Source organism: Arvicanthis niloticus, chromosome 22 (assembly GCF_011762505.2).
Source record: "Arvicanthis niloticus isolate mArvNil1 chromosome 22, mArvNil1.pat.X, whole genome shotgun sequence".
NCBI lineage: Eukaryota > Metazoa > Chordata > Mammalia > Rodentia > Muridae > Arvicanthis > Arvicanthis niloticus.
In genome coordinates, this window is record NC_133429.1 from 22,542,096 (window position 1) to 22,569,215 (window position 27,120).

At 42.9% G+C, this 27,120-nt stretch overlaps 1 protein-coding gene across 9 annotated transcripts in view; it reads left to right on the forward strand.

Annotated features, from left to right (window-relative positions):
* Positions 1-27,120, forward strand: part of Poc1b (POC1 centriolar protein B) — a 168,450-nt gene that overhangs the window by 17,778 nt on the left and 123,552 nt on the right. For 8 of the 9 annotated variants that reach the window (XR_013106331.1, XR_013106332.1, XM_076920072.1 and 5 more), the window contains exons 3-6: positions 885-1,056; positions 5,167-5,346; positions 22,933-23,040; positions 23,167-23,282. Coding sequence is in view for 7 of the 9 variants with exons in the window: in XM_076920072.1 (XP_076776187.1) it covers positions 885-1,056; positions 5,167-5,346; positions 22,933-23,040; positions 23,167-23,282 (576 nt within the window). In the remaining 2 variants the exon portion in view is untranslated. The remainder of the gene's footprint in view (positions 1-884; positions 1,057-5,166; positions 5,347-22,932; positions 23,041-23,166; positions 23,283-27,120) is intronic. The other variant, XM_076920074.1, reaches the window with a different exon arrangement.

Genomic DNA, 27,120 nt, shown 5'->3' on the forward strand with positions numbered 1-27,120 from the left:
TCAAGAGGGCTTTGGATCCCATTACAGATGGTTGTGAGCTACCATGTGGTTGCTGGGAATTGAACTTAGGACCTCTGGAAGAGCAAGCAGCCAGTGTTCAGCCACCTCTCCAGCCCCACTTAAAGATTTTCAAGCTAATGTTTGACAAACAGTTCTTTTAATTAATCATCAAATGTCATAAAATTGTGGAACAAAAACAGATTTTTAAGGTCATCTCTCCACCTTTAAAGCATTTCTGGGTCAGTAGACAAAGGCAGGTTGCCTTTGGTGGATGATAGTTTTCTAAGCTTGCCCCCACTGTGGCTATGTGTGGCTATGTGTAACCATGTGTAACCATATCCTTAGGGAAAGCACACTTTTAGGAATAAGGATGCTGTGATTTGCACAACACGTCTTCAGATGGTTCAAGAAAAATTGTCTCTGCATACACACGTGTTCATGTACAAAGAGAAGAACCAAAGACATACAGACAAAATATTAACATGTGGGATTGGGCAAAGGGTGTATTAGTTCTCTTTAGGATATGACTTCAGTGTGAGCTTACATCCATGTAGGTTTTTTTTTTTTTTTTTTTTTTTTTAAGTACCTCATCTGTCCTTTTGTAACACTGTGGGACAGTGACTAATGCACTTGACTCCAGTGTGCCCCTAGTACTAGAGCAGTCCCTGAGCTCTCCTTAGACACTGCGGCTAGTACCCTGCTGGGTAGCAGGGCACTACCAACTTAGAAGATTCACAATAAAATTTAAATATTTTTAAATAAGAAAATATCTTTGTCATTACCTGGCCAGCCCCACCACCCCTGACTTGTCTGTCTTCTTCTTATTGATCAGCCGTGTGGGCACTTTTATCTCAACCCTGGTCTGTTCTTCTCTTTCCTGACAGCTACTGCTTCGTGGGACACCTTTGTCATGCTATGGAGTTTGAAGCCACACGCTAGAGCTTACAGATATGTGGGCCACAAGGATGTTGTGACCAGCCTGCAGTTCTCTCCACAAGGAAACTTATTAGCCTCTGCCTCGAGAGACAGAACTGTTAGACTCTGGGTTCTTGATAGGTAAGAGGAACAAGCAACAGATAGGGTCTAGGTTGGGCCTGTGGGCGTCTGCTGAGGCCTGACTGCTCCTACTGGACCTCTTGGGGATGCTTCAGTTCCCTAGTGACCTGTACTCATTGGGGTCACAGATATACTGCCCTGGTTTTAAAGTCAAACCGTTTCATACAAGTTTCTCAAAATCCAACTCAAAATTATGTCCTCTTTTGAAAAATCATTTGTAACCTGGAGATATACACAATATGTCAGAAGCTTTGGGAGATGGCTAGAAATATTTATGTAAATATGAAAGAAACACAGTGGCATATATCAGAAGGTCATTATTAACCCCACAGTGCCTGCCCAGTCAGGGTTTTTAAGGGCCTTGAGGACTCTGTTGACACCCCTGTACCTGGAGCATCCTTTGATTGTTATCGTTCATTTTGGAGCTCTAGAATTTTCTTGTTTAAAACATGTCCAACAAATACATAAATCATTGTTGGATGTGGTGACATATACCTGTAATCTCAACATTCAGGAGACAGACACAAGGCCAGCCTGGTACACAGAGAGTTCCGGGACGTGTGTGTGTGTATAAAATACGTATATACACATACATATATATATGTGTATGTATGTATGTATATATGTACATACATATATATGTATATATAATATAAATATTTATAATATATTAATGCATTTGCTGAAGTCATATTATTTGATAACAGATCCTCTGTGAGATCATCTTCAGACATGATCTGATAGCCTGTCTATTGTAAAAGTTTTATAGTTAGGATATCTTTTAAGTTTTAAATTCTAAGTATATAAAATTTCAAACATCCATAAAAATGCATAGCCCCACTTCCTTACTGTATCCGCCAGCAGCTTCGATAGCTGCCCTGCTCAGCCATCCTTGTATCATCTAGCTACCCCCAACTTCTTCTAGTACCCTGTGTGTACTGTCATTTTCCTCTGTCCAGTATCAGAGGATGGGGGTGTCAGTGGTTCCCTTGAGTCTGTTGTGGCAGGATTTAATCTGCAGTGTGTAACTAAATGGGCCGGCACCTACAGAGGAAGAAAGCTGACAAGTGATCCCCTGCTACTAGGAACTTTATTCTGCCACCACCCAAGGGAAATTCAGCTCTGAAAAGTCTGAGTGATGTAATGACAGACGTAAAAGCTTTTGACAAGAACTGACATAGAAATGTGCATGGACTGTCGGGAAATTCAGAGGAGGAAGAGGAGGGCTTAGGGTTTCAGGCAGAAACATGTGCTGTAAAATCCTTGGCCTTAGAAATCTAGGACTAGTTAATTGTTTTAAAGAGTTGCAATCTTTCGTGTGTTCCTGATTTGGGAAATCTCAGGAAGCAAAGCTTAGCAGGGTAGGTGCGCTAAAATCTCAAATCATTAACTTGGTGTATATATCTACAAAGTGATTGTATTTCTATAGCTTGGTTTCTCTTTTTAAATAATGTCACAGTCAGGCCAGGGCAATGGTGAACTGTGGCAATGGGGAATTTATATATCAGTGATTAGTTCTCTATTGCTGTTTAAAGTCCCCCATAGTGGGTAGCTTAGTCCAAAGACTATCACCTCTCCTTATTCTACGGGTATTGGGTGTGTTTTCTCCCCATGTGGTGTTGGCTGAGGTCACCTATACAGCCTCTTAGGAGCTGGCAGCTGATCAAAAGTCTGCGCTCAGCCACAAGTCTGGGACCTTGATTTTCCTTGAGCCTGCTCACCCTTTGGGATAGCCTAGACTTTCCCGCCGAGCGACAGGTCCGCTCCAGGACTGTAACAGCAAAAGCTGCTGGACCTGTTAAGGACTAGGCCCGCAACTGCACAGTACCACTTGTGCTGGACAGAGTAAGTCACAAAAATCAGACTGGATTCCCAAGAGAGGAGCAAGGCTTCGGCCCAGCCAACAGCACAAGTACTCTGCTGCCTGGTATCTGCTGAGCTTCCTGTGCAGCAGAGCCCAGGTCGGGCCAGCCCAGCTGGGGAGGCCCTAGAAAGGGTGCCTGTAGGACTGCAGTCTGCAGGTGGGGTGTAGGCTGCAGTTCAGGAAGTATTTTTTATGATACTGACCAGCTGTGGCTTCTTGGTCACTGCAGGGGACAGGCCTTTTCTTTGTTGTCTCTAGGACTGAGTGAGCGCAAGCAAAGGTGTACCTGATTCCTTCTCACAAGAGTTCCCCTTGAAAATGAGCTGAAATGTAGTCCTTGAATATAGTGTTCTGGATCAATATTGTCAATCATTACATATGTATTATCATATACCTAGTGATAGAAATTAATGATAAAGTGATATTTGCCCCCATAGGCCACTGGATGGGCAAACCAGAGTGAATCTAGTTGAACTCTTTCTGTATACCTGACATGTGTTAACTGGTCATCTCACAGGGAGTAATGACATCCCTGTCCTCAGAACACTCACTGGTTAGTAGAAGAGAAATCATTTAGTTTTTAAAAGTCAAGACATACTGCAGTAGTTCCAATCCTTGTTGCAGGTCAGGAGCAGTGTGGTTGGGTCGGTAGTCTGCAGCTAAGCATGAATGTAGAGGCACAGCTGGGTTGGAGGCACTGTGACCACTCTGGGTACAAAGTCCGCCTCAGTGGCCGGATATCCTAGCAGTGAGCTTAAGGCATTGTACATTACGGTGAGCGAGCCAGTCACATGTTTACACTGGGGTTTTATGAGCTTGGCATTACCTTTCAACAAGTGACAAGCACAATATGCAGGTGACTGGGGGGTGGATGGGGAGAGGATTAGAACTGAGAGACTGTTTAAGAGGCTTTTGCAGTAATCTAGGTGAAGGGTGCTGAGGACATAAGTTCCTAAAGGCAAGCAGAACTGGTGTGGTAAGAAGAGGGCTGTTCAGGGATGTATGGGAAGAGGTACAGGGTTTGCTGCTATAACGCAGGGAAGACAAGCTGCATACAGCTGCTCTTGGCTCCTCTTCTACACACACTGCTGTTGCTCCAGTGCCAAGGTAGCAAACACAGTGTGAGCTGCAGGAGTTCGAATGTCACCTGAGCATCTGAGATTTGAGATCGAGGTCAGATGTTTAGCTCAGTTCTGTTGTCTTGTCTTTCTTGAGCATCAAGGCAGTCTCCTCATGTACTGTGTAGGAAATGATTTTCCAAATGCAGAGGTGACCAGGTCCTCACTAGAGTGCAGAGGGGGCTGGGCCTCGGAAACATAGCACTGACTCAGTTTCTCAACATTTGCCTCAAAAATGCAACACTGGCACCGTTTCCCAGCATTCCCCCTTGGAACTCAGCACCTCGGCGCTGCTGATTCTTCCTTGAAGTGAAGAGGAGCAGGGTGTTTACAGAGATTTTACCTTAGCACACCTTAACAGGAGGGCCGTCTGGAAGAAGAGCGTGCGCTCACATGTGGGCGAAGGCTTCTCCAGAGTTACCAGCCTGCATCTACTTTTTAAAAAGACTTTGCTCACGTACAATGCTCGCATTGTATTCTCCATTGCTCTGTTATCTTTTCTCATTCCCCAGTCAAGAAAATAACATGGACATGTAATTTCAAAGCACCTTTGTTTTGTTCATGCGTATAAGATTGCGGCCATGGGGTTAGCAAGGCCGTAGGTACACACTGGGCCTCAGTAATTGGTACTGGTCGGTATGTGACCAGGGAGTAGGGGAAGGGAGATTCTCAGGAGACGTTCTGTATAAAAACACGTAGCACAGAAAATACCTTCTCCCAGCCCAGACTGTTAGCTCGTGGGACTTCAAGTGGCTCCGATTCAAAATTTTGCCTTGGGGCTATCAGTTTTAATCAACCTTGCTCCTCTGAATTGAAACTTCTTTAAACTACAGATTGGTGTTTCTAAAGTAACAGAAAGTGCAGTGCAGCTGCTGGTTCAAAGGACACCTTTCCCAGCTTCTATGCAGCTATACATTTTAGGGGCAGGATAAGCAAGCTCTCGCAGTCAAGTGTCAGCTGTGATTTCCATGAACCCAGCCTGTGCACCACAGTGTAAGTGAAGGGTATGGCACCACATGGCCTTCACATACTCGCTTAAGGTTCGGTGTACATTAAGCTTTTTAAGTTTCTAATGCTTCGTGGTGACTGAGTGTTAAGTAATTTATCACCGTTAAACTGTGTTTTCAGGAAAGGGAAGTCTTCAGAATTTAAAGCACACACAGCCCCAGTTCGAAGTGTGGACTTTTCAGCTGATGGCCAGTTTTTGGTTACAGCGTCTGAAGACAAATCCATTAAAGTATGGAGTATGTACCGTCAGCGATTCCTCTACTCCCTGTACCGACATACACACTGGGTACGCTGTGCCAAGTAAGTGCAATTGGTTCTTCATACACTAGTCCTCCTGCCCCAGACTATATTAACACCGCCCCCCCCCCAACCCGCAACCTCCAAACAAGGAACTGGGGTTGTGTCCATTCATTGACTCAGGAAACAGTTATTCTGTGACTGCTGTGTGCTAGGATCACTTATAAACCATCAGAATCCCTGTTCTCATGCAGCTTCGACTGTAGAGTTTCGTGTGTGTGTGTGTGTGTGTGTGTTCTATGACTATATGTGTGCATGTGTGTGTTCTATAATTATATATGTGTGTGCATGTGTGTGTGTATGACAGCAGTAAGTCTGTGCCATTTTAAATAGATCTTTACATAGATCTTGAGTGAACTCAAAAGTAATGTAGCCCATTTGTTAGTGAGAGAAATGGGTGTGGTATGGACACTGCTCCCTGCGCTTACTCACGTCTGCACTTAGCCACAGGGTAGGAAACGAGTGAAGCTTGGTGCAGAGAAGCATGTCAACACGGTTAAAGTTGCAGACAAGGAGAGCATAGACACAGCATCTGTCATTGAGAGATGAGCACAGACCTGGGACAATAGGGAAGGAACCCCCAGGGCACAGCTCCACCACTGCCGGCTGCAGCTTATAAAAATGAAAATCACTGGAGTAGAGACCCTGAGCTGAGAACTGGAGGAAGGGGTTCCTGGCTGGAAAAGACTGCCCAGGCCCACAGCAAGGCGTGCACACTACATCTTCGAACCGGCCCTTTTAGGAATGAAAGAGCGGGGAGCAGAAGGCTCACGGAGGCTCTTCTGAGGTTCCAGACCCTGCTAATGCCAAGCCGTGTGAGGCAGGGTTGCTTCAGCTGCATGCAGAGGAAGGCATGATTTGCTTCCAGTTGGGCAGATGCGGCTACAGAGAGTTAAAGCTGAGGCTCCTTTAATAGAAGCGTCAGAAGCCCAGCTGCACTTGTTCTCTTCCTCCTCAGTGCTGAGTTGCCGGGAATGTGCTTGAGCAGGGCACAAGCAGAACCAGGAATGATTCTGGGCCTCTGCATGCTTGCTTTGTCCTTTCAAGCCCACGGCTACTGAGGCTACAGCTAGCGCCAAGCTCCAATTCGCAAAGCTTAGAGGGTGCCCAGGAAAAGTCCCTCCCTCCCTATTTCTGTTAGAAAAAGGCCAAGAGTGACTCAGGCCTGAGTAGAGTCCTATGCCTAGTAATGAGAAATGGTGGGTCCCTCATGCCAAGCTTGTCCTTGTGAAAATGACTGCTTTGGCCAGACGTTGACTCCCACTCATACTGTATATTCTAGAAGGGCTGTCTCACAGAAATGGTGACATGGGTGTGGTGTGCTCACTGGGAGACTATGATCTTCGTGCTGCCAGCCAGGTTGCAGTGGAGAGGGATTTTGAGTCTGGCTGTCTGTGTGACCCAGCAGCTCACGGTCTTCACTGGTGCTATGGTCTCAATAGGATGTTATCACTCAAATGGTGTTGACTATAAACTATAAATCTAACTGGAATAAAAAGATAGGAGGTTATATATTTGGTGAGTTGTGCTTTCTTCAAAGGAGCTCAGTTACTTTGGCTCTGCAGCCATCACAGGTCTCCACACCTGTATGGCTACAAACATCTAGTCTCAGCCAGGAGGAGTAGTACACGCCTTAATCCCAGCAGGCTGGCAGGCAGATCTGGGTTCGAGGACAGCCAAGGCTATAAAACAAACAAACAAACAAACAAACAAAATGAAAAGACTGTCTTGAAAACCAAACATAGATATCTAGATAGATAGACAGACAGACAGACAGATGAGGCTATAGCTAGTATGAAAGAAAAAAATCAAGAGCACTTACACATTAATGATTGTCACACATTGGGGCATACACGTGTGCCAGGGAGAACTGGCTGAGTGTGCTCCTGAACTCCATGACAGGATCCACTTACTCCATGTGTTGAGGTGGTGCTTCTGTGGGGCCATGCATGAAGGGAAGAGTGAACTGTGGTGTTTTGTTAGGCAGAGAGGAAAGCACTAGCAGGGACATGAGGATCTCCCTGGAGAAGGAAAGAGAATGGATTTTCCGGGTGGACTGGAGCAGGGAGGTCGCGAACACAAGAGGATCAGGTGGGAAGGGGGAGGGGCGTGGGCTTGAGGGAGGGAATGGAGGAAGGACAGCTAGAACTGAGCGACAGTACAGTGAAACGTCTGTTACAATGAAGGTGATCCTAGTGAGGTCTCCCAAGTAATGAGAGAGATGGAACCCCAACTGGCCATCTCTGTCACAAAACAAAGCTTCTGGTACCAGGACTGGGTTTTATCCAGTTGAGCTGCTGGCTGAAAGGGTCCCACGGAAATCCCCAGACAACCCAGCTGACCCATAACTTCAGTGTGATGATTTTTATTTTATATTACTGTATTATATTTTGTTATGTCTTGTTGTTATCTCTTAGAAGCCTGTTGTTTTGTAATGAGAGACAGAAAAGGTGTAAATCTGGATGGAGAAGAGGGTGAGGAGGAGTAGAGGGGGGAAAACTATCCTGATTATGTTATATGAGAAAAGAATATATTTAATAAAGGGAAAATATTTTTATATTCCAATCATGGTTTCCCCTCTCTCATCTCCTCCAGATCCCTCCCCCACCTCCCCACCCACCGAATTGCGTGCCTAGTTTCTCTCTCTTCAAAAAACAGGCAAGTAAAAAAGAACAAATGATAAAACAAAGAAAAAGCACGAAAAACACATACACATTTACATACCCCCCCAAAACTTATGAAAACAGAAAACCAGAACCCAGAATACACAAAAGACCTGTACAGTAACAAATGTCCAAGCAAAGAGAAACGCGCGCGCACACACACACACACACACACACACACACAGAATCTTCAAAAATACATTTGAATTCCAGAATCTAAATCGTTATAAACTGTGACTTAAAAGAAAATGAGACGAGGGAGGGTGAGGGAGGCACTGACGAAAAGTCAAGAGAAGAAAGAGAGAGAGCCGATCTGGGCCCAGAGCTGAGGGAAGGAAAGGGCAGGAGCGAGCGTAATGTGTTCACAGGTGGGAAGAGGGCAGAGGAAACCAGCAGAAAAGCCCCATGGCCTGAGCGACCCGGTGTACTCTGGGAGCGTTATTACCAGATGCAGTTAGAGCATGGGTGGTGAGGTGGGACATGGCGTTCCAGTGTTGCTATGCCTAACTGAACCCATCGATGGCCTGCTTTCAGACACGGTAATGACACTTCTTCACAGGCCAGAGTGGGAAGCAGGAGTTCATGAGCACTGCCATTGGACAGGCTCTCTCCACTGGGCACTGCCAATTGGGAAAGACTGCAGGAGCCTGGGAAAATGCTCTTCCCCTTTTCAGTGGAAAACAGGATCATGGTGGACAGCTGAACTTCTTACCGTTTCTGGTAGCAGTGCTGAACCTTCCCTCATCTGTTGGGGGGGGGGGCAGCACAGCACACAGAGAAGTGAGCCTTGCTTGAGCCTGTCACCTTTTTAGGGTCAGGTCTGTAGTTGCTGAGAGATGCCATGGACAGGAGATCTGACTTCAAAATGATGGCTGATTCAGAGGTGAGCAGACAGACAGATAAGTGACTTCCTCTTTAATCTCATGCTCTGCTTTCTGCATCCAGTCATCCCTGAGAGAGAGGATGAGAGGGAGACAGGAGAGAGTGCTAGAATATTCCTCTTTGCTTTTGTGCTTGTGCATATGAGATGCTTCTCTGGGATATGACACTGAAAGAGAAGAGTCTAGGAAAAGAGACTCAGTTTCCAGTGAAAATACCTGTTTGCCCCCGTATCCATCCTTACTGCCTTAGTTGGTCCTTATGGGAACTTATAAGGCATTCTTTTAAATGTTCTCTGTGATACAGAATCCTCTGTGTACACACACACATACACACATGCTACATACACAAATACACACACATGCACATGCACACCCCAGTACCTCCCTACACATATGAAGACATACACAAACACACTCACATACATGCTCACACATACATACACACACACACACAACTTCTACACCTGTTACTGCTTCTGTAAAAGGCAGATCTGACTATGCTGTTTCCCAGCTTGAACCTCTGGGTGAGTCCTTACCCAGGCTCATGTTTTTCCTTCTCTGACAAACTGTCACTTTATCCCTTTCAACATTCAGTTGCCTTCCCAAAGCTGTGCAGGGCTTCTCCACAACAGAGCTGTGTGTCCGGAGCTCCTGCACCTGCTGCAAGCCTTACTGTCTGATCCTACTCTGGGTCACTTCCTCCTTCAGCCAGAGCCTGTTGATATCACAGTGCCTCAGAGATCTGTTAGCATAAGTCTTTTATCTTGCTGTGCTGTCTTGCCAGGCGTTGTTCTAAATTCTGTGGGTATAAGAGAAGCAGAAGGAGGGAAATCCTGTGCTGGTAGGGCCTCTTCTGCCAAGGGGAGACAAACAGCAAATACATTCACACACACACACACACACACACACACACACACACACACACACACACAGAGGTTAGAGAAATTATATTTACTAGTGTGACATTGAAGCCAAGACCCGACGGTGTAGAGGAAGCTAGTGACGTGGGTACCTGGAGAAGGCATTTGAGAGGTCCCATGCAGTACAAGACCCACAGTCTCTAGGGCTAAAGAGGGCTCAGAATAATTGCCCAGAAATGTGGGGGGATGAGTCAAGTGTAGGCAGGTGCTGATCTGTGCTCTCAGGTAACTTTGGTGGCAGGATTCAAGAGTTTCTCTGTGGCAAGTTAATTTTGGTGAGCCTTTAATAGAAACTCAGGGCTGTCTATCATCTGTGCATATTAACCATATTTACACAGCTCCACCTCTTCCTTGAACCTTTGGTCGAGTCTGGCTCAGACTGACTGTGTTTACTCACACGCCCAACTGCGACTGATTACCTTGTCTTACTGGTACCTGTGGTTCTGAGGGACCTTCAACACCGCTTGTTTTCATGCTACTTGGAGAGACTGATGAAACTGCAGAGCCCTCCCCACCCCGAGGAATATTCCTTGATAAATAATTTGGTGAAAGTTAATGAGTTTCACTTCTGGGCAGCTTTCCATGTGTGTGCTCTCCAGCACTCTTACAGAGTCTTTTTATACCCATTTATTACCCTTGGATCATCTTATTGCAGTTAGAACAAAAATGTTAAGAGGTCTATCTAGGTGGCCATTCAGTTCCAGACTGCTCAGTATATCATCTTTGAGAACGCAGCCTTGAAGAGATTGTCCTAAAGCAGAACTGAAAAGGTCTCCAAGGCTTAAGGTCCTTATTTCAGTCCGCGTCAAGGACCGAGAGCTCAACAGGAACTGAGTCATGTTTAGACATTTACCAGAGTCTGGAACAGAAGCAGCTTACGTATTTCTAATGGCACTGCCAGCTGCCAAAGGGTCTAGACCTTTCACATGCCTTCGTGAGGGCCTTCTTACTTTGCCAACAAAGTCAGAATGCTATACAGAAGGTTGCTTACTGAACCGCAGACAAACACAAGATGGGGTTCATTGGGAAAATCTCCAGGAATAGTTTTTTCCTTCAGAGAGTGAGTCTCCTCTGTATCCATGCCAAGGCCACAAAACCATCAGCTCCACTAGTCGTGTAAGCCTGTAGCCAAGGTGCACATGCTGCCTGCTATTGCTCTTGGTCTCTTGCTATTACTGGGACCTTCTTTCTGCTGGAGTAGAGTCCTCCCTCAGTGATACAGTTCCACCAGCTGGTTTGAGTAGACAGACAACACAGAGCGGTTACAAGGGTGTGCTTACTAGTGAGCATGCGATCCCAGGCACGCAACCCAACCTTTCTGGGCCTCAATCCGCTATCCCATGAAATGAGTACAGTTGAGTTAGTTTCTTCATATAGTGAGGCATCAGCAGGTGGCAACCATCAATTGCTCTTGTGTTCCATGACTTCCTCCTGGAGTCACTTTTATGTGATACTCAAAAGTCGTTATGTATAATTTGAACTAGTGCTATTAAGGTAGTAACTGTCATCTATTTAATGTATTTATGTAATGGACTATCAGAGGTCATTTTATTTCTAAGTAGTTATACCTGCAATTTTTGCATTTTTTTATTTCATTTTGTTTTGAGGCAGGGTCTCGCTGTGTGCCCAGACTGGCCTTGAATTCATGCTCTTCCTGCCTCAGCCTACCTGGTCCTGAGGTTGTAGGGTGGGTCATTGTAGACAGCTGGAATCTCTCCTTGCCAGCTGTAGTTCACAGCTATACATTCACGTGAGCGGTCCTGTGATTAGCAGAGCGCCTGCCGCAATATTTATTTCTTTATTGTGTTCATTTCACTTACTTCCTGCTCTCCTTTTGGCTGAGTAGTTCTTGTTTCCCATTTTTCTTCCCTCCTTTATTAACATTTTGGATTTATTCAGTTATTTTTGTGCCCCTTGATAACATCTAGACATTGATAATGAAGCCTTAACACAATCTATAACATATAACATTTTATCTTACAACATTTTAGACAAAATGTTAGAAGTTACAAAGTATATGCCCATTACCCACGTTTTTGACAGTTTTAGTGGTACACATGGTAAAAGCCCGGATCGTTAAGGAGCCAATTTTATCTGAAAGGATAATAAGAAAAAGTACTTCTACATTTTGTGTCTGTATTTCCAGTTGCAGCATAATTTACTCATTTGATGAATAGATCCGTTTCCATCTGCTGTCATTTCTTGAGCTTAAAAAAATGTCATTTATCATGTCCTTTATTGCCATTTTCCTGTTCATAACTCCCCTCGCTCTTTGTCCCATGTTTTTAAAAGGTATTTATGCAGAGATGTATAGTCACAGCTTTTGAAGTGTCATTTGCTACAGTCTTTATATTAGGGAGGTGGCTCATGCAATTGTGGGAACTGAGAAGCCCCAGAACCAGTCGTCTGAAGGCCGAAGCCCCTGGGATGCTGATAACATGACCCAGTCCAAGTGCCACAAGGAAAGATGATGAAGTAACTTTTGTATGGTGCCAAATGCTTGCAAACCTGTGGAAGGGGTCACTGAAATAGTTCCCAAAAGCCGACATCTGAGCTGTCCAAAACAAGAAATGAGTGTGTCCCCATTCTTGGGAGTGGATGGTGACTGCTAATTCTAGTTGTCAGCTAGAGTGAACTTTTCAACAAATACCCAGGCAGGATATGACATGCCTGTGAGTATGTATCTGAGCTTGTCCAGAGCGAGAGTTAATCAAGGGAGAAGAGCCATCCTGACCATGGTGTCGTTCTGTGCTCTGGGGTTTTGGGCTGAATAAAACAGGAAAGGAATGAAGAAAAGAGGAAAGGAAAAAGCCAGCTGAGTGAAACCCTGACTTTGAAAAGTAAACAGAAAATTTGAAAATATTTGTAATAATTGCTTTACAGACCTTGTCTGCTAATACTAACATTTGTACAGTATCTTGGTAAATTCTTTTTCATTGTATGTTCTGTGATTTTTTTTTTTGCTGTATTCTCAAACAAAGCCTAAAGTTTCTTCACAAAGAATATACTATCATAATGCTGCACCCTTTTAATACAGTTCCTCATGTTGTAGTGACCCCCAACTGTAGAATTATTTTTGTTGCTACTTCATAACTGTCATTTTGCTACTATTATGACTCATAAATATCTGATTTGCAGGAACTCTGATATATGACCTCCGTGCAAGGCTCAGTAAGACTCCCCAAAGGGGTCATGACCTGCAGGTTGAGAACCACTGATACAGTGTATTGAGAAGCTGGAGAGAATGCTCAGTGGTAGAAGTGTATTGCTTTTGCAGAAGCCCCTACGTCAGTATGTAATCCCAATGTCCGGGTGTCTCACAAATGCTTTTACCTCCAGCTCTAGAGGATCTGATACATGCACACAGAATGAAAAAGAGAGGGAGACTGAGAGAGTTAAATTTTTTTGTTGCAGTGATTTTTATAACTAGAAGTTTACCTAGAATAAATATTCTTTTGTACTAAAAGGTGTTGCTGGGTGTAGTGGCATGGCCCTGAAATCTCATCGGGAGTCAAAGTTAGACAGAGTAAACTAAACGATTCAGATCATCGTATGATGCACAGTGAGTCTGAGGTACAGGCTACACAGTGAGACGCTGTCTCAAAAAGCAAACAACTAAAAACAAAACCATGACCACATTTTTAAAAAGAAAAAAAAAAGTTGTATTAAGAAGTTAGAAATAGGGCAGTGGTGGCGCACGCCTTTAATCCCAGCACTTGGGAGGCAGAGGCAGACAGATTTCTGAGTTCGAGGCCAGCCTGGTCTACAGAGAAGTTAGAAATAACCAACTTTTCCAAATTCCCAATCTTCAAAACTAGTTAAGCTTACTTTTTTTTTATCTAGCCATTAAAATGGGAATATATTCAAGTTATAGCATAAAACTATGTTTAAATGGGCAGAGTAAAATTCAGAACCCACAATTATAATTGGCCTGTGCCTGAACCAAGATAAAAGAATTCATTGTGCACTAAATGTTATCTATGATTGTGCTTAAATGATAAGATTCAGTTTCTCAAGTTTTGTTTATATTTCTTAATTTAAAAATATTTATTAATGAAGTCATGATTTTAAACATAGTTAGGTAAGAAATCCTAACTCTTGAAAAGAGTATTTTCAAGATTTAATCCTGGCCTTCTAATTTCTTACCTGATACATATTACAAAGTAATTTAGGATTCTTTATAGTATGTGTCCACAGTAAGAAAAATAAGCAGAGGTGGGAAATGGGAGAAGATTTCCAACACTACTGCTTCCTAGCACTAATTTTAGCAGTGAAAGAATCTGCCTTTAATTTTGAGTTGTTGTTGCTATTCTGCCTACTCACTAGAGATTATGAATTGCAAACTAAAATAAATATGTCTGTATGTATGTGTGGTACGTGCATGTATGTGTATGTATTTCCGTGTGCCTCTATATGCCAAAGGTTCATATCTACCGTCTTTCTCTATTACTCTACCTTCTTTTTTTGAGACAAGGCCTCTCACTGAACCTGGAAGTCACCAAGTCAGCAAGACTAGCTGGCCAGTGAACTTTTGTGACCCTTCCCCATTTGTGGTAGTTAGGATGGAAATGGTCCCAGCGCCCCATAAGAAGTAACACTGTTAGGAGGGGTGGCCTTGCTGGAGGAAGTGTGTCTCAGTTCTTCTGTCTGCTTGCTGCCTATGGATTCAACTGTAGAACTCTCACCTCCTTCTCTAGCACCATGACTGCCTGCATGCCACCATGCTTCTTGCCATTACGATAATAGACTAAAGCTCTCAAACTGGAAGCCAGCCCATGGTCATAATGTCTCTTCATAGCAGTAAAACCCTAAGACACCATCTCCAGGATTACAGAGCAAGCAAGCAAGCACTTTGCCAACTGAGCCATCTTCCTAGTCCCAAATTGTGTGTGTGTGTGTGTGTGTGTGTGTGTGTGTGTGTGTGAGTCCAGTAAACTATTTAGATGCTTCTTGACTTTTGATAGGGTTGTTTTATTATAACCCCATCATAAGTCAGAAGTATTAAGTTGGAAGTTCGTGTAGTGTACCTAGTCCACTGGACACCCTTATCAGACAACACATTGTAATCTCCCTTGTTTCCCCTGGGGTCGGCTGAGTCACTAAGAGTCGTTGCTCCTTGCACTGCCCAGCACTGACATGGTATTATGTCTTCTTTCACAAGCCCGGGATGAGGTGGAAACTTGAAGTATCACTCTCACCAAACATATAATACATCTCCAGTCTTTGTACTCTTGGAAAAAATTGTATCACTGTCATCATTTTTCATGCACACAGTTCCATGGCATTAGGTACAGTTAACATTTTTATACAATGAATTGAAAATATTTTAACCATAAGCTCTCATTGACTATATATAATATCAAATTTGTCACAATTCTTTTTTTTTTTTTTTTTTTTTTTTTTTTTTTTTTTTTTTTTTTTTTGGTTTTTCGAGACAGGGTTTCTCTGTATAGCCTTTGGCTGTCCTGGAACTCACTCTGTAGATCAGGCTGGCCTCGAACTCAGAAATCCGCCTGCCTCTGCCTCCCAAGTGCTGGGATTAAAGGCGTGCACCACCACCGCCCGGCTTGTCACAATTCTTTATTTTTTGTTTTTCTAGGTACTCACTGGGGAGTACTCAGTGAAGCAATATGTGGGATTAGAATGATGGGGTCAATTTCTCTTATGTTATGCTAGGAAGGCAGACATAAAACTCTTACTATGGTGTCATGCAAATAGAAGTATGCTTCTCTGTAAGACTGTGTCCTGGGAAGCTAAAGAGTTTGGGGGAGTAATGATGAGGTGGCAAGGAAGTAGACAGTTTGAAGGATCTATAAAAGGTCTGTGTGTGTGTGTGTGTGTGTGTGTGTGTGTGTAACTGATTTTGTTTTTATGTAACATACTGATTATGGTTTCCCCTCCCACTGCCCCTCTCAGTCCCTCACCACTCCTCTCCCACCCAGATCCACACCCTGTCTGTCTCTGTTAGAAAATGAACAGGCACCTAAGGAGTTATAATATAACAAAATAAATAACAAATCGGAATATGAGAAAATGTACCAAAGAAAATGCATACAGATGTAAATATACACTCACACACTCAGGAATTCCATATAAAACCAAAACTGGAAGCTATAGTATATATGTCAAGGACCTATAAAGTCAGAGAGGCGGAAAAACAGTGTGACTTAACATTATGAGCAAAGACCCTTCATGGGTGCCATTGGGTTTGTTTTGTGTTGACCATCTACTATTGGGCATGAGACTTACCCTTATGAGTGATTTGTTTCCCCAGCGGGACTATTGGAGAGAAGTATTCATTTGCAAGTTGCCTCCAGTTAGAGATAGCTTCTTGGGTAGGGATTGGGGGTGTATTGTCCACTTCTACTCTCAGCTCTCAAACTCTATCAAGTGCAGACTTGTGCAGGCCCTGTGTATACTAACACAGTCTCTGAGTTCATATGTGTGCAAGCCCCGTTGTATCTAAAAGGCTCTGATGCTGTGGTGTCCTTCTTCTTCTCTGGCTCTCAGGTTCTTTCTGCCTCCTCTGCCACAGAGTTCCCTGTGCCCCGAGACAAGGGATCTAAAGACATTCCTTTCCGAGTTGAGTGTTCCAAGGGCTTTCGCTCTCTGCTCATTGTCTGGCTGTGGGTCTCTTATTTGTTCCCGTTTGCTACAGGCAGACATTTCTCTGATGCAAGACACAGATCTATGAGCACAGCAGAAGGAGCTCAGGAGTCATTTTATTGCTGTGTTCCTTTAGCAGAACAGTAGTATTTGGTCTTACCCTGGCCTATCTAGTCTCAGGTTTTTGACCACCCAATCAAAGAGGTATGAGTTCTGTCTGAGTTAAGTGGCCCTTTGGTAGCTGGGTTGGTGTCTGCCTTTCTCCCCTGATAGCATGCAGCATACCTAACAGTACCATGAATACTAGTCTGTAGGGATAAAGGCTATTTTTCAGTCTTTTATTTTTCCAGGGTCTACTGTGGTAGGATTGCTGGGCTTCAGCAGAGACATATTGTCCCGGCTGTTATTATTTTTATGCTGGCTTCTAGGCATCTGGATTTGGGGTGGTTGTAATTCTACATGCTGATGTCTTGTTTTATTGGGTGGGTGTTCAGTTCTTTAGTTTTTCTTGTCCTTTCTAATTCTTAGGAGACTATGGTAGCTATAGGCTGCCTGGTATGGAATTCTTCTGAGACCCTTCCCGGTATGGCCATTGGGCTTGCTTCTGAGTAAAATGTGTTTCCTGGTATTGGGGGCTGACACCTAGAGGTTGAGATGGGCTAGAAAGAAGGGTCTAGGGGAGTTGCAGTGGAGAGAAGAAAGCAGAATATGTCACCAGAATCTACTTAATCCCCTGGGAATGGGGGCAGAGAGGGAGGGGAGGCTACAGCTGGTAGTCTTCTACAGAGCTAGGGATGAGAGTGAGCTGAATTTGGAGGAGAAGGAGAGGGAGGGGCATCTGATGCTCACCTGCCTGCTTTGCTGCTGTGCCTGCTTCCTGGTTGAAATGGTAAACAGCTTTCAGGCTCCCATGGAGAGCCTACAGAAGGTAAGGCTGAGATTAAGGAAGGGAGGGAGTCTGTAGAGGATCTGAGTGATCTGCTGGAGATAAGGACAGGGAGGAAGACCACAGAAGGTAATCTGCTACAGAGGTGGGGATGAAACTGGGGCATTAGATCAGAAGGAAAGAAGGGGAGTGAAGGCCTGAATGAAGATCACCTACATGGGCCCCAGCCCCCAACTGTTTTTTTTTTTAATGAGGTAAAAAAAAAAAAAATCACAAGTAGGGCATCAGGATAGCTGGTGAGGAAGAGCAAGGCCCTACGAGAAGTCGATGCTGTGCCAGGAAGATCTCACTAATGCAGATGAAGAGACAGTCCTGGGGACTTCCAGTCAGCAAGTACGATGTCAGACTTTGGCCCACAGCCGGTATAAAGCCAAACCAAACAGTTTGAAGGGGAGAGTGATCATCTGCCTTGATTTAAATTTCAAGTTCACTTCTGTTAGACCAATTTCAAGTTCACTTCTTAGACCAAGAAAGAGCAGAGTGCCAGGTGCAGGTGGAGGAATAATGAAGGGCAAGGAAAGACAGGTGCAGGTGGAGGAATAAAGAAGGGCAAGGACTGGAAATCAACCATGAGACAGGTAACTCAGGGAGGGACGTGGTGCAGAGTTCAGTGGAGGTGCTTTCAGTGTGCTCAGAGTGGACGCCCTGAAGACAGCTGTATGTATAGTAAAGATCCCAGGATCAGGCATGTAAGTGGTAAAGTGACTTAACAGTTAATTACTGTTTGATGCCACGTGTCATCTCTTTATACCAGCTTCTCTTGGCTTCTGTTTCTCAATAGTTGCAGGGGTGAGTTCTACTAATACAGTCAACAGATGGCTTCTCTTCTTACCACTTAAGGAAACATAAATGTTCTCTTTGGTCCTCTGGCCTTCACCCTTGGAATGTGAGCATAAAACCTATCAAACAGAAGTCTGACATCGGTAGTTTGTAGTGCATATGTGAGAGTTCTAGATCTCATTGTAATCTAAACTCACTATAGCAAGAGAACACTGGATCCTATGTGCAGTGAATCTCATGGGGTTACATAGCTGGGGTGGGGGCTGGGGGTGGTGGGATGGAGTGTTGTGGGGGAAACATGGAATTTGCCTAGAATCAGGCTTGTAGTGGCCATTTCATTATTTTGGGTAACTCCTTCTCCTACTCCTGTGCTAGGGACATGTTGCTTACAGATCAAGAAACAGGACCCCCACATTGTTTGACCGTAGAGCAGTAAAAGTTGAGAGTGTGGTTTTATTAAATGTGTGTGTGTGCTCACGAGCACACACACACACACACACACACACACACACACGGACTAATAAGAAACAGTCAAAGGAAGGCCATGACTATAACTCAGTGATCATGTACTTGTCCAGCATGCACGGCGTCTCCACCCCCACCAAAATAAGAAAGAACTAATCCAGAGGAAAAGAACACTTACATATGAATGCAGACATACGACTTTATATTGGTCGGAAACTGCATAGATTCCAAGTTACAGAGCACTTGTTGTTTCATTGGGGATATTCCCAAAGACCTGTAAAACAGTTTTTCTTGAAAAAAAAAAAGAAGTTTTTTTAAATGTCTTCATTGTTTCAGTGTGCCAGGGATCCTGAAGGGATTGAAAGTCATTTAGGGTGGACTTGTCAAGCACTGCAAGGGAACCTGTTAGTCACCACTGACTAATTCCTGGAGGCTTAAACAGTGCTTGGGTGGAACTAAACTGAGAATCAGTAATCTTAGTTTTCAGTATAAACTTTAGATACTCCTAACATTTTAAAAATTAACAGTCCTGCTTGATATTGTTTGAACCTTGACAATAAAAGTCAGCTTTTCCTCATGAAAGCCAAGACAAAAAGAAACCTGTCTCTTGGGTGCTAACTTTTTTTTTTTTTTTTTTGATGTCTCTAATTGATGTACAAATCAACATGCCCACGTCCAGCCTCTCAAAGGAGAGGCATGTTCAGGAATCAAAGTGAGAGGGGAGAGGAAAGAGAGCCTCCTTCCCCACAGCACCTGCTTCCTAGCCTCCACTGCCCTTTCCACTAACCTGAGGTGCACAGCCCCTTCATAGCTTTAGTATCAGGAAGTGATTTGCAGGACTGAGCCTCCTGCTCAAGGCCAGTTTTTGCTAATGAAGAGAACCTGCTTTTTCTTACTAACATGTCTCTTTAAACCCCATTTCTTCCCTGATTCTGGTGGCATAATGGTTTTGTTGTTGTTGTTGTTAAAAAAAATATTCTTGGTGCCAATATCTCTAGTTTTATCATTTGTGAAAGCTTTGGGAGAGAACTCTTGTCTGACCTCTAACTACTTCCCTGCTGTCCCAGGCAGCCCAGTGTTGGGTGCTAGCAGATACTCTGTCAATCTTTGAGTCACTCCAGGAGTGATTGTCCTCCTCCAGAAGCATCACCAGGAAAAAGGCCATGCTTGTTTTACTTAACAGCTAGTAGCAACCAATGGCAGTATATGCCATTTTTCTTTGTATTCATTTTTGTTGAGGTTTCCTGTATGCATGTAATGTGCTTTGATCAAATCTAAACCTCATCCCCTTCCTTCTAATTTTGTCCCTAACCCCCCAACATAGATATTTAGTAAAAGGATCATCTGTATCACAAGAACACTGCCTTGTGTTATCCTTTCATTTTAAAATTTTTGGGTAGGACCAGAAGATCACTCAGTGTAGTATAGTGCTTGTTACACAAGTCTGAGTATGCCCTGAGTTTGATTCCCACAGCCATTGTAAAAGCCACATGCACACTTGTAACCCTGTCACTGAATATGAGGAGCCATGGGGGGACCCCTGGGACTCATTAGCTAGCCAGCTGCTGCTAGGATGGCCTGTTAGGCTCTGCTAACAGATTCAAACACATTGCTAGTCCAGAGTGCCAGAACCTTTTAATATTCCTCCAAAAAGTCAACATGGTCAAGTTGTAAACAATGACACCCTACTCCTGGTACCAAATTCTGTATTAATTTCTGTTGTGGTAAAAAATACCATGATCAAGGCTACTTACAGATGGAGGTTGGACTTACAGATGCATAGTGTTAAGAGCCTATGATGACAGGGAGGCTTTGGAGCAGACAAAAGATGTGGCAGCTACAGCAGCAGACTGAGAGCTCACGTTTGAACAAGCTGAAGCAGAGAAAGCCAATCGGAAATGGCATGAGTCTTTAAACTTTCAAAGCCTACCTCCAACAAGCCCATACCTGTTAAACAGCCCTAAACAGCACCACCAACTGCTGGTCAAATAAATACACAAGACTGGGAATCTGACTTTTTTAATTTTGAAATTTCAAATTTCTCATTTAAAATTTTTTTTTGGAATTTTTTAAAATGTCATCATACTCCTCTTTGTGCCTCAGTTTTTACTCTCTGCATGTGGAGGCAAGCAATATCTGTTTTATGGGATTGTTATGAATATGTAATTAGTTTCCATAAGTGAAGTATTAAAAACCATTCTATGAAATATGGGCTCAATAAATATTGGTAAGGTAATATTGTGATAATAATGGTGGGTTTGATCAATAACATAAACAAGATATAGTTGGGTGAGAGTGCCTGTTCAGCATACACAAAGCCCAGGGTTTGATCTCCAGCACTGCAATACTAATAACAATAGTAATAATAATAATACAATAATTTGCAATTGGATCATTCCAATTGACTAGATGTTTTATCATTACTTCCTCAAAATGTAAGGAATAACTCCATCTCTTAAAAATATTTTTGTTACTTAAGATTTTCATATTAAGTAATTTTTCAAAAGTAAGGCTTATTAAGAAATACAGAAGCTGGGTGTGATACATATCATTAGTCCCAGCCTTCTAGAGACAAAGACAGATGGATCTCTGGGAGTTCAAGGCTAGCCTGGTCTACGTAGAGTTCTACGGCAGCCAGGATACATAGTAACATCTTCTCTCAGGAGCATGGGGAGGAGAAAGCAATGTAAATTGATTCCTTGCAAGTCTATATTTATTTTGAAGTTTATTTCCATGGAGATAATGAGTAAGTTTTTTTTCCCAAGTCCATAACAAATACATTTTGCCGTGGTTACATTTTGGGGGCTTTTAGGAGGTTGGGGAGGATGGTGTTTGGTGTTTTGGTTTGGTTTGGTTTTTTTTTTTAGGTTTGTAATTTAAGTTTGTAATATTAATACTGTTCTCCATAACTGAATACTTCTAATGTATTTTCTGGAGGAAAAGATTAGTAAAATGTTACTTGTCATTTTAAAATCATAGAAAACTACTAAGAATGGAAGATTTTCTTCTTGAAGGATTTGCCTGCACTTTAAGAATTCACACAGAGTTAATGACATTTCTGTATGTTTTTTGTTTCGACATGATGAATTCAGAAATGTAGTATTCAACTTTCAGTCATAAAGAATCACTTCCAGGTCTCAATAATAAGTTAAGGGGCTGGAGAGATGGCTCAGCAGTTAAGAGTACTGGCTGCTCTTCCAGAGGACCTGGGTTCAATTCCCAGCACCTACATGGCAACTCAGAACTGTCTATAACTCCAGTTCCAGGAGATCTGACACCTTCTCACATATACACAGGCAAAAATAAAAGAATTAGTTAGAGGTGCAGAGAAAACAAAGTAAAACCTTTAATTACATTCTACACAAAACTGAAAACTTAACAGAAATCTAGACTCTGGGCTGCAGGGAAACTTCACATAAACACACTCATAATCACCAGTCAGTGGGCTAATTTTGTCCTTTCTGGTCTTTGCTCCTGCAATATAACTAGTTTTTTTTTTTTTAAAAAAAAAAAAAAAAAAAAAAAAAAAAAAAGCAAAAAGCTGTCTGGAGTTTCCTAACTATCGAACTTCATTTTCTGGTTTTTTTTTTTTTTTTTTTTTTTTAACTCTTCTGACTTTAAAAGGCAATTAACATTACCAACAACGAATAAATGTGGAAATCAGTTGTATGAGAAGCAGTAGACAGGGTGTCTGCCCCACCCCACCCCACTTCTCTGTCTTGGTTGGGCACTCTGGTGATAGGCTAAGGCAGGAAAGAGCAGCTGTTCTGAATGACTTGTTCTGCTTTTAGTCTACGTCCAGAAAGCCTCTGGCCTTAGGAATTAGGTCGATGCTCATAAACTTTTTCTCAACCCACCAGTCTGGGAAAAAGAACAAAAACAAAAAAGTTCCACTACCAGGTTGGTGGGATGAGTGTGGGAAAAAATCTCCTGGGGTTTTGGTAGAAGGAAATATCTTGGATGATGGTAGAAAATAAAAATTGAAAATTAAAAAAATAAGGAAGAAATAGAGAGGTCTTTTAAATATACAAGGTATTTAGCTTGGAAGGAGGGCAGAGTTAAATCAAAACCCTCCAGGAAAGCCACAAAACTAAATTATTTAGTAGAAATAGAAACAGAAAAAAGGAACATAGTTTATATAACATGTTTTGCCTTTCAAGGCTCTCCAATGTGTGTCATGGTGATATGCAGCTGCAAAGGTATTAGCTGCCTGTGTTAACTACGTAGTTCAGACAGTGTGCTGACAGTGGCCTCTGGTTTAGCCTGACTTGTGTGTGGTGACTTGTATGTGGTAACACTGTTCTCGTCTGGAATCTTCTGCTTTCTAGATTTTCACCTGACGGAAGGTTGATCGTGTCATGTAGTGAGGATAAAACTATTAAAATTTGGGACACTACCAATAAGCAGTGTGTCAATAACTTCTCTGACTCTGTAGGGTAAGTCCATTCTCTCTGTACATTTATATGGCTTTTATCCACTAGGATATATTTTATTATAAACAATTCAACCTTTAAAACAAAGGTAAAGAGATTGAAATGTCAAGCTATTATATTCTTTCCTAGGTTTGCAAATTTTGTGGACTTTAACCCTAATGGTACATGCATAGCTTCAGCAGGTTCTGACCACGCTGTGAGAATCTGGGATATAAGAATGAACAAATTACTCCAGCACTATCAAGGTAACAGTTTCCCCAACCAGAGCAAGTTTCACTGTCAAAAGGCTACTGTGGGAAAGGCCTGTGGTTTGGTTTAGGTCTCTACATGGGGCTCATAGGCTGCCCTTGACCTGGCTGGAGAGCAGAGTAGTTGACTCCCGTCCACAGAAGAAACAAGACGAGAACGAAAGGTAGAAAGCCTTACTTTCTTTTCCACTGTAATGAAAAGCAGAGAGAGCAAATGTATTCAGTGCGGCCATGTTGGGGAGTGAAACAGATAAAGGACCAGTTACCCCCACACCTTGTAGTGACAAGAGCTTTCAGACCTTAAGTAGAGGATGCAGTGAGGCAGGGTACAAGGACATGTGCACATTTAAGAAGTCCTGGCCAGGGTCTTCTTGTCACTGCCTTGGTTCTGATTTCATAAAGTAGGTTGGGAAAGTCCTTTTTATTCCATGGCTGAGGGGATGAGTCTGCTTCCCACACTCAGGTCATTTCTGCCCCATTGTGAAGCCTACCTTCATGGGGATTATCTGCATCTGGGGAATTGCTCTGTCCGGAGAGCTTTTGTTTTTCCAGGGATCTAAGGTAACTATAGGTTTAGGACATGTATGTGTTCATGTGTGTGGTTTTAGCCATAGTTAAGGAAACAGGCAGACATAAATTCTCCTGCTTTCAGTTGCTTGTGGCTCAAATAAGGCGTGGACATTGTAGCAAAAGCAGCTTCTAAGTGCCCATTTCAGGTTTTCCTTGTGTTTAGGTATTGCTCAACCTTGTGGGCATTAGTGTGTCTGCCAATCTGGCTTTGTAGGTTTTCTCAGCTCAGTAATAAACTAGTGCTTGAGAAAAGAACAAGCTGTAATGACTCGGACGTCTACGTGAAGTGAGCCAGATGCTTGAGGCGAAACGTTGAAATCCCAATATAGAGTAAAATGCTAGGATCCAAAGCATCTAATTAAATCAGTTCTATGGGGAGTCTCTTCCCTGCCGGTCGGTCGCTCTGAGTATGGATTACTAAGGATGGACTCTAGTGGGAGGGAGATGATGTCAGGCAACCACGCATAAGACCCATTTCTCTGTAATCCCTTCTTTAATTGCTTTTGGAAAGGCTCAAACGAGTGACTTAATTTTGGTTGCTCACTTTGAGAGGCCCAGGACAGCCCCAGTCATGACCCTCCTGCTTTGCCATTCCCAGTGCTAGGACTATACGTATGTACACCATGCTGGTCATAACTTTATTTTGACTCTGAAGACATCCCCCATTGTGTATGAACAATTTTCTCTGAAGGCATAACTGAGTAATCATTTAGTTATTTGATCTTAACTGTCCCTAGTCACTGGAATGAGAGCTGCCCCCATTGATCTGATCTGATCCTGTTTCAGGTAAGAGAGGAAAGATGGCATATGACAAGGAGCTAGTATCAAGAAGACTACTTAAATGTCATCTTCCTCTTTGGAGCCAAATTCAAGCATAGAAGGTCATTAGGGTGGAACACATTCTTAAGTTTTATTCTATCTATCCTCTGGGTGATATCCTAGTACCTTGAAATTGCTTAAGGCATTTTATTAAAAGCTGTATTTATGTAAAATATTATCAGACAACAATCAAAGAATTTAAAAGGAAAATTTAAATCACTACCAACAAGAATAAATATTTAAAGAGATATGGAATTCAAAAATAAGTACACACTGGGTTATTTTTCTTGAGTTTGATTCAAGTGCTTTGGACAAGAATCAAAACTGAGGGAACCAAAAGTCTTAGAATATGCATATTTAGAATTTCCCAAGAAGCTGAAACCTGAGGCTGGAGCCGTGATCTAGTGGCTAAGAGCACTTGCTGATCTTCTGGAGGACCTGGGTGCAGGTCCCAACATCCACATGGCGCTCACAGGTAGATCCCAGCAGACCTAGTGTCCGAGTCTGAGGTTCTGCCCCTTACATGCATACAAGTCTAACACTTTACACAGAGAACTTTAAAATAAATAAATAAGTAAATCTTTTTGTAAAAAAGGGAGTCAAACAACTGGCAAAATGGCCTCAATAATTTCATTGCATTCAATATCATGATTGATAGCATTATGGTCATCCAGGCATCCTAATTCTCCTCTCAGAAAGACATTTAAATTTGTTTCCATTGAAAGAATGGTGTAGTTTATCCATAACAGGCTGTGGGTTTTTTTTGTTTGTTTGTTTGTCAAAACAGGGTTTCTCTGTGTAGACCTGGCTGTCCTGAAACTCACTCTGTAGACCAGGATGACCTCAAACTCAGAAATCTGCCTGCCTCTGCATCCCAAGTACTGGGATTAAAGGCGTGCACCACCACTGCCCACCAACAGGCTACTTTTATATATAAGTTCCATTTAATTTTGTCTGCTTATAAATAATTTTTGAGATTATAATAGAGTTACATTAATTCCCCCCTTCCCTGCCTCCAAGCCCAAACTTTTCCATGAAATTGCCACCCCACCCCACCCCACCCTTTCTCTCCTTTAAATCCATGGCTTGTGTGTTTGTTCCTAAAATCATAAACACAACCTGCTCTGTCTGTATAATGTTCCTGTATGTATACAACACAACCCCTCACCTGAGGCTCAGGGATTACTGCCGAAAAGAAAGTGGAAAGATTCAGACTCCAAGGATCAGGGAATTTGCTGTGAGATTGTGTCTCCTGGAAACATCCCATGAATCTCACCAACATGGCAGCCTAAACATGACCCGAACAAGTATGACTCCAACAGACTCGCTGACACGAAGAAGGAAAGCTACACAAAGAACTACAGGCAACTAGGGAATTCAAGAGCAGAAGAAATAGTCACCCCCAGGAAAGAGCACACCAACTGTTTGTCTAATACCAGTGGTCAGCCCTGAAAAATACAGACACACAAGTAATGTTGTCTTTTAGGGATAAACGGAAGTTTTCTAACTACAGTAGATGGGCTTGCTTGGAGATGTGCCCCTGAAGTGCCCATCGTCTGTGCTCTTAATTACTAGGGTATTAGTAGAAATTACTCCACTGCTTGACAGATATAATGTGAGCCATTCTAGTCAGCTTTGCATAGAAATGATAGGCAAGGTACAATTGGCAACTGGTGAATACAAGCCCAGGAAGAATTGTATCGATAACTGTTTTAGAGGGGATAGCGGAGATGGCTCAGTGGATAAAGTGCTTGCTGTGTAAGCCTGAGGACCTGAGTTCAGATCCCCATAACTCATGAAGCCACGTGCAGCAACGCACATACATAGCCCCAGTTCTGTGTAGGCAGAGATGGAGAACCCAGCCTCTTGGTGACTAGTCAGTCTAGCCAAAATGACACGCCACAGCTCAGAAGAAAACTGTCTTTCAAAAGCTAACATGGAGAGTGGTAAAGGAAGACTGGCCATATGATGTCAACCTCTGGCCACACACACAGTTCAACTTAACAGTATTCTCTTAAGATTGACATTCTTAGCCTGGGGGCAGTGCACACCTTTAATCACACCAGTCGGGAGACAGAGGCAGGCAGATCTCTGTGAGTTCAAGGCCAGCTTCATCTACAGAGCCTGTTCCAGGATTATACAGAGTAACCCTGGCTCAACAACAACAACAAAGTCAGAACATAGACATACTCTGCATACCAAGGGGCCCGTAACCACTAGGCTCACAGCTACCCATTTCATGAATATAAGTTTCTTTTCTACTTTTGAAGCAAAAATGTGAAATTCTTGACTTAGTAAGATAATAGATCTTTAGGCAAAAAGCAAAATTTTAGACCGTTTACAAATTTAGGGCCCAGTGCTTATAACACACGTAGACTTACCTTCTGATGTCAATGTGCATCTAAATATATCAAAGGAAAAAAAATGCTTACTTGCTCAAGCCAAA